The sequence below is a fragment of the Limulus polyphemus genome, unplaced genomic scaffold (genome assembly GCF_000517525.1).
Source record: "Limulus polyphemus unplaced genomic scaffold, Limulus_polyphemus-2.1.2 Scaffold4031, whole genome shotgun sequence".
In the NCBI taxonomy this organism is placed as follows: domain Eukaryota; kingdom Metazoa; phylum Arthropoda; class Merostomata; order Xiphosura; family Limulidae; genus Limulus; species Limulus polyphemus.
This window is the reverse complement of record NW_013669641.1, coordinates 9,502-17,647: the sequence shown is the minus strand read 5'-3', so window position 1 is coordinate 17,647 and position 8,146 is coordinate 9,502. Positions and strand designations below refer to the sequence as shown.

Below are 8,146 nucleotides of genomic sequence, written 5' to 3'. Positions count from 1 at the left end.
CGACTGGAGGCGTAACAATATTCAGTCATTTAATGTGAAGGTCGAAAGTGATATGGTCAGTTCAGAAATTTGAACCTTATCTAAATGTTGAGAATTTATACTAAAGACAGACCAGCCTCTTAGGTATTTTAAAAGATCCAATGTGGCTAATTGTCAAATTATGAGATGGGTTTTCATCTACAGTCATATTGGTTCAGTTATAACTATGAAAGGCAGCTAAAATGTATGAACTGACTACTACACAAGTAGGTCTATAATAGAAGCAGAGGTATTGAATAGGCCAAAAAGGCAGACATTATGACCTATTGCTGCTTTAGATGTGATAAGTAGTTTAACCCATTAGCCATTCACTTGATTTAACAGTGAATTATTGTGTTTGATATACAAGACTGTTCAATTTAATAGTTATTACTTAGTGATTCAATACTTAATTATTATTCAGTTTTGATAACTAGTGTTAAAAGTTAATTATTTTAAAAGCGATAGCTATGACAAGTTTTGTTACATAAGTCCGTCCCATGTTATAAATAAGTGCAGATACAGAAAGGAAATAAATTAAGTTAGTGAGAGATATAGATCTAGACTGTGTTTTTACGTCTACAGTGAATAGTGGCAGCTTTTAGTGTTAAAATCACAGGTTGTATTGTAATAATAGAGAAGAGAAGAAGTAACTGTCCCAGTTTTTGTGGACTTTTGACATAAAACAGATATATTTAAATCTCTGGATTCAACTGTGATAAAAAATAGAATTCTCTAACACACATCCCAGTCCTGAAAAGGGCCACATACCCTCCCATGGTATTCCAAGACCCTTAAAGAGCAAGTAGCACAAGATTATTGTTAAAGCCATTCAGCTTTCAATTTTCGTACTTTAATTCTAACTTACCATCCACACTAAAGGATTAACCTATATTTCGTGAGCAGGGTGAGGAGAAACAATGGTTTCTGAGCACCCCTCCTTGTCTATCAAGCCTCTTCAGGGCTTGTTGGATTTTAAAACCAAAATACCCAACAAGTTAGTTAGTTTTAGTGTGATAACCAGTAATAAAACGACTTTTTGTACATATATTTAACTTGTTTTAAATATATATTACTTTAAAACAAGTAGATTGTGTGCTGTCCATTTATTGTTGAATTTGAAACTGTAGTCCTCAACTATCCTGTCACAAGATAGATGAAATACTGTTGTCCTGGTCTTACTGATTCCAGTTTTCTGACACATTTCAACACACACGGTTAGTTCAAAGTTCCAATCCTAATTTAAGTGAAGTTACATAGGTACACTAGATCTTCAAACAAATTCATTAAGTTTCCTTGTTAGAGTTTCTGTTTCCTTGTTAGAAACAGCATATGTTTGTGATACTTTTGTGAAATAGTCAAATGTATCATACATTATTTGTTGAACTTTTAAGTTCAGTTTAAATGTTTAATACAATCACAAAAAATATCAAAATATTAAAGGTAAAAATAATTATGACACAGTTTTCATAGATTCACACTTTATAAAACTTTTCACCCTGACATGAAACAGTATTGAAAATATAAAATGGAAGTATAAGATTGTGTTCAACAGAAAGGTTTACAGTAGACAAACTCAACTGTTGAAATATGATGGTATAGTTTCACAACAATCAACTGTATATTATCTTGTGTACTTTAATGGTTGAATACCATAAAATCTTATAATGCTTTGTCCTATTAATATGTTTACTGACACCAATACTTTAAAGTCCTATAGTTAAGTAATTACAAATAACAAACTTTAGGCAAAAATAACAATGTTTATTAATATTTTATAAATTCTATAAGTTTGTAGGAAAACTATCTTACTAGAAATTGTATCAGTACTTCAATCATCATAGTAAATTGAGACTGTAGTTTGAAATCATTCAATCCCATAATTCACAGTTGTTAAGAAACCAATTATAGCAGGACATTCTCAGTACATGTTGAAATATTAATATAAAGAAACTGGTTCTAATCAATACTTACTGTTTATACATAAAAAACTAGGAAATAAAACTGTTCAGTTATAAAGTTTCTTACTATTTCCTTTTACAGAAACAATGACTGTTCTCTCCATCCAGATTTAATTTAGGATTAATTTTATCATATCTAACATCTCCAAAGGTTACCAAAAAAACACCAAAGACAGATCTGTACACCTTAATCCTGCCTCATCTGGTTCAATAAACTTTAAACAATAACTACATTCAGTAGTAGTTACAGTTTGTTACAAACTCTTTACAATGCAGTAAACAACAGTACAGTTTCTCTTAGGTGTTCATTCTTGAATGTATTTTTATTTTACTGTTTGCTCCAAACTGTTTTCCATAAACTGTGAAACTGGTTTCTCTTCGTAAGAGTATCATTCAATGCACTTTTAAGATAGTCACTTGAGAATTATTTTTCATTAACTGTACAGCAGTAAGGATTCTCTGTATGTGTTATGATATCTTAATCCACCATTTGTTATAAACTGTTTATCACATATTACACAAGTGTAAGATTTCAGCACAGTATGTATTTGTTTATATTTTTTTAATCTAGAGTTTGTTCCGAATTGTATTGCACAGATGTCACAACTGTAAGGTTTCTTTTCAGTGTGTATTCCTATATGATATTTTAATTCAGTATTCACTGTTTATCACATACTACACAACTGTAAGGTTTCTCTTCAGTGTGTATTCTTCGATGTATTTTTAATTCCTGATTTATTCTTATATCTTTTTCACAAATGGCTCAACTGTAAGGTTTCTCTTCAACATGTATTTGTTGATGTCTTTTTAAGTTACCAGTATGTATTTTTTCATGAAATTTTAATCTGTTATTTGTTTGAAAGTGTTTTCCACAAACTCCACAACAGTAAGACTTCTCCCCACTGTGTGTTTGTTTGTGTTTTTTTAAGTTACCACTAGTTCCAAATTTTTTTCCACAGACATCACAAGTGTAAGGTTTTTCCCCAGTATGTATTCTTTGATGAATTTTTAATTTAGCAATTGTTCTAAAGTCTTTTCCACAAACATCACAACTGTAAGGCTTCTCCCCACTGTGTGTTTGTTTGTGTTTTTTTAAGTTACCAGTAGTTCCAAATTGTTTTCCACAAACATCACATCTGTAAGGTTTCTCCCCACTATGTATTCTTTGATGTTGTTTTAATTCAGCATTTGTTTTAAATTTTTTTCTACAAAATGCACAACAGTATGGTCTCTCCTCAGTATGTCTTCTTTCATGTTGTTTTAAATCATTACTTGTATGAAACTGTTTTCGACATACTACACAAGCATAGGCTCTCTCCTCAGTATGTATTTGTTCATGTCTTCTTAAGCAAGAGTTACGTCTAAATTGTTTTCCACAAACGTCACAACTGTAAGGTTTCTCCCCAGTATGTATTCTTTGATGCATTTTTAAATCAGAATTTTTTTTAAAGTATTTTTCACAAATGTCACAACTGTAAGGCTTCTCCCCAGTATGTATTTCTTTATGGTATTTTAATTCAGTGTTTGTTCTAAACTGTTTATCACATATTACACAACTGTAAGGTTTCTCACCAGTATGTGTTCCTTCGTGTTGTTTTAAGTTACTACTAGTTCGAAATTGTTTTCCACAAATGTCACAACTGTAAGGTTTCTCCCCAGTATGTATTCTTTGATGTATTTTTAATTCCTTATTTGTTTTAAAGTCTTTTTCACAAATGTCACAACTGTAAGGTTTCTCCCCAGTATGTATTCCTATATGATATTTTAATTCAGTGTTTGTTCTAAACTGTTTATCACATACTACACAACTGTAAGGTTTCTCACCAGTATGTGTTTGTTCATGTTGCTTTAAGTTACTACTACTTCGAAATTGTTTTCCACAAACTCCACAACTGTAAGGTTTCTCCCCAGTATGTATTCTTTGATGTATTTTTAAGCTACCACTAATTCCAAATTGTTTTCCACAAAATTTACAACTGTAAGGTTTCTCCCCAGTATGTATTCTTTGATGCATTTTTAACTGAGTATTCGTTTTAAAGTCTTTGTTACAAACTGTACAACAGTAAGGTTTTTCCCCAGTATGTATTCGTTCATGTTTTTTAAGTGACTATTATCTCCAAATTGTTTTCCACAAAATTTACAACTATAAGGTTTCTCCCCAGTATGTATTCTTTGATGTTTTTTTAATTCAGAACTTGTTCTAAAATCTTTTTCACAAACTCCACAACAATAAGGTTTCCCCCCAGTATGTATTTGTTCATGTTGTTTTAAACTCGAGTTAGTTCCAAACCGTTTTTCACAAAAGTCACAACTATAAGGTTTTTCTCCAGTATGTATTTGTTCATGATATTTTAAGAAACTGCTCATTCTAAAGCATTTTCCACAAGTTTCACAACTATAAGGTTTCTCACCAGTGTGTAGTTGTTCATGTCTTTTTAAGTGACCTTTACATCCAAACTGTTTTCCACAAAAGTTACAACTGTAAGGTTTCTCTCCAGTATGTATTCTTTCATGATTCTTTAATACAGAAATTGATCTGAAGTCTTTGTCACAAATTGTACAACGATAAGGTTTCTCCCCAGTATGTATTCTTTCATGATTTTTTAAGCTATTATTACTTCCAAACTGTTTCCCACAAAAGTTGCATCTGTAAGGTTTCTCTACAGTATGTATTTGCTTATGAATTTTTAAATTACCATTAGTTACAAACTGTCTTCCACAAAAGTTACAACTATAAGGTTTTTCTCCAGTATGTATTCTTTCATGATATTTTAAGGAACCACTCATTCTAAACTCTTTTCCACAAGTTAAACAACTGTAAGGTTTCTCTCCAGTATGTATTTGTTCATGATATTTTAAGTCTGTACTACGCCTAAACTGTTTTCCACAAGTTGCACAACTATAAGGTTTCTCCCCAGTATGTATTTGTTCATGTTTTATCAATTCACCATTAAACCTAAATTGTTTACTACAAACTTCACATCTGTACAGAGTCTTTCCGTATGGTATTATCTCGTCTTGTTTTATGTTATCCAATGTTACACTTTCCTTTCCACACGTTACGTAACTGTGTAGTTTATCATCACTTTCATGTATATTAGATTGTTTTACATTATCCAATGTTACACTTTCCTTTCCACATGTTACATAACTGTATGGTTTATCATCACCTTCATGTATATTACATTGTTTTATGTTATCCAATGTTACACTTTCCTTTCCACATGTTATATAACTGTGTAGTTTATCATCACTTTCATGTATATTAGATTGTTTTACATTATCCAATGTTACACTTTCCTTTCCCCATGTTACATAACTGTATGGTTTATCATCACCTTCATGTGTATTAGATTGTTTTACATTATCCAATGTTACACTTTCCTTTCCACATGTTACATAACTGTATGGTTTATCATCACCTTCATGTACATTAGATTGTTTTATGTTACTTCCTTTTAAATTTGTTTTTCCACAAACATCACTGTTCAATTTTGAAGATTTCATAACTTCTTTAAATGGATCTTCTTGTTTTAAAAGATGATAATCAGGAAAACAGTTTCCACAAGAGATGTTCACACTGGTCTTTATATCTAAAATTAAAATATCCAATACAACAGATATAACTTTAACCTTCTCACTAAAAGTAGGTCAAAGTGCACATGTCATGACTTTTTATAAAATTACATTCAACATTTTAACTACTTTATTATCAATGTATATCAGTAAACTAGACATCAAAACATGACTAATAAATCAAATATTAATTACTTCAGTTTTAAGTTCTTACTTTTCTAAATAAATATTTTAAAAAATCCTCGATATCCACAAGAATTATGACATTTGTTCCCTAGTGTCACAACAACCAACTTTACTTTCAACCAGTAATTTCGGGATTAATTTTAATAAAACATCTCTCATAACTGTAACCAGTTGTATATCATAAAATATTCTAATGTTTTGTCTACGTAACATGTTGACTTCAAATTAATACTTTAAAATTCCTGTACAAAAGTTCTATATATAAGAAGACATTGAAAAGTGAAACTACTTGTAAGTATGTTATTGTTACGTCTATGGTCGTTTGTAAGTATGTTATTATTTTATTAAGTTTGGTTATAGTCTGTTTTCAATATTACACATTGAGCTCCAATTTGAATCTATTTTCAAATATTTTGTCATTTTATCCCTTCATAACATTTCACACAATAATTCCCAAGTACAGGTATAAAAAACACAATAAACATAGATCTTATACACCTTAAATTAATACTGTGTACATAGTTTAATAACTTTTAAAAGGTTATAAACAATTCAATCTGACCACCACTGCTAGTTAGAAAGTTTCTCTCCGCTTCATTTTACAGTAAAAATTTCAATATCTATTTCCATTCAATCTTCATTTTAAAGTATTTTAACATAACATAATATCTTGGGACTTATTGGTCCATCTCGGCTGTTCCATCCTCTAAACTAAATTAAAACTATTAATAAGTAAGTTTTTATAAAAACAAATCTTAAAGCCAGCCCTTATCATTAATATACTTATCAAGCTTATTCTTAAAATCACTTAAATTTACTGCCTCAACATCTGAAGACAACCCATTCCAAAGGCCAATTACCCTGTTAGAAAAATAAAACTGTCTTAGCTGAAAATGACTCCTACGTTCCCAAAATTTATATTTATGTTCCCTAGTCCTACTATTCTCACCATTAAGTATGAAAAAAGATAATGCATCAACACTCAATTCCCTTTACAATCTTAAACACCAATCAGATCCCCCCCAACTCTTCTTTTTACAGAAGAAAACAATTTGAGTTTTCAACTTCTCCTCATATGACAACCCCTCCATCTGAAGCACCATTCTAGTAACCCTCCTCTGAACCCTTTCCAATAACTCAATGTCCTTTCTAAGATAAGGAGCCCAAGACTGAACACAGTATTCCAAATGTGGCCTAACTAGTGACCTATACAATGAAATTATAACCTCTTTAGGCTTGTATTCAATATTTCTATAGATACAATCTAAAATCCTATTTGCCCTAATACTAGCAACAGCACACTGTTTGGATGACTTAACCCTTGAGACAGGTCACGGGTGAAAGGCCATGTCATCTCGTTTGTTGACTCGCATTCAAAATTTTATTGAACTACTATTTCACAAATTTATTTCAATAAGTTTGGTATCAAACTGTTGGTTATAATTCAAATTTTAGTATTATACATTACTTAATTTCTTAATTTAAAATAAATATTAAAAAACAGATAATGTTGAATGGGAGTCAACAAATGAAATGATATGACCTTTCACTCGTGGCCCATATCAAAAGGGTTAAATAAAACATTACTGTTAAATTTTACATTTTCAGCCAACCTTTTCTTTTTTTTTTGATGTCCTAATTTCCTGTTTTACCAACTTTCTTGACCTTCTATAATCTTCTAAATCTCCTGTCATACCAGTCAATTTAAATTTCTTAAATTTTGTATGCTTTTCTTTAATTTTATCTCTTAAACTTATTGCGAGTCAACCTGGTTTTTTACTTGCAGCTACCCTTTTCTTTCTATAAGGAATATGTTTACCTTGAATATTTAAAAATTTATCTTTAAATATTTTCCACATCTGATCAGTGTATCCAAATAACTCGGCTCACAACAGATAATTCTTGTCGCATCCCGTCAAAATTTGCCATTTTGAAATTTGTAACCAAAATATCATTATTCCTTATATCCATATGCAGTAAAACATTGATTGTTTGTTTTTTGAAATTAAGCACAAAGCTACACAATGGGCTATCTGTGATCTGCCCACCATGGGTATTGAAACCCGGTTTCTAGCACTGTAACTCCACAGACATACCACTGTGCCACTGGGGGGGTGCAATACATTGAACCTAATAGATCACTTGCACCTAGATGTTCCCCAATTTTCACCCTCTTGATCATTTCTATATATGAAGTTAACAAATGTTTTGTCATTTTATCCCTTCATAACATTTCACACAATAATTCCCAAGTACAGGTATAAAAAACACAATAAACATAGATCTTATACACCTTAAATTAATACTGTGTACATAGTTTAATAACTTTTAAAAGATTACCAAGATTTAAATCTAGTCTTTATAGTTACTGTAATGGATTTACAGTTTGTATGAGACATATATGT

General features: G+C 30.7%; 2 protein-coding genes and 1 long non-coding RNA gene across 4 annotated transcripts in view; all 3 read right to left on the bottom strand.

Moving 5' to 3' along the window:
* The window catches only part of LOC111088574, a 36,098-nt gene that overhangs the window by 18,950 nt on the left and 9,002 nt on the right, over positions 1 to 8,146 (bottom strand). The gene's annotated exons all lie outside the window — the stretch shown is intronic.
* On the bottom strand, positions 2,322 to 4,174 carry LOC111088573 (zinc finger protein 227-like). The gene is made up of 2 exons (XM_022399093.1): positions 3,438 to 4,174; positions 2,322 to 3,101 (listed from the first exon to the last, which is right to left on the bottom strand). The coding sequence occupies exons 1-2, from the start codon at positions 3,991 to 3,993 to the stop codon at positions 2,743 to 2,745; spliced, it is 915 nt and encodes a 304-aa protein (XP_022254801.1). The 5' UTR covers positions 3,994 to 4,174; the 3' UTR covers positions 2,322 to 2,742.
* LOC106470481 (zinc finger protein 501-like) lies at positions 3,959 to 5,567 on the bottom strand. The gene is made up of 2 exons (XM_022399092.1): positions 5,402 to 5,567; positions 3,959 to 5,149 (listed from the first exon to the last, which is right to left on the bottom strand). The coding sequence occupies exons 1-2, from the start codon at positions 5,484 to 5,486 to the stop codon at positions 3,996 to 3,998; spliced, it is 1,239 nt and encodes a 412-aa protein (XP_022254800.1). The 5' UTR covers positions 5,487 to 5,567; the 3' UTR covers positions 3,959 to 3,995.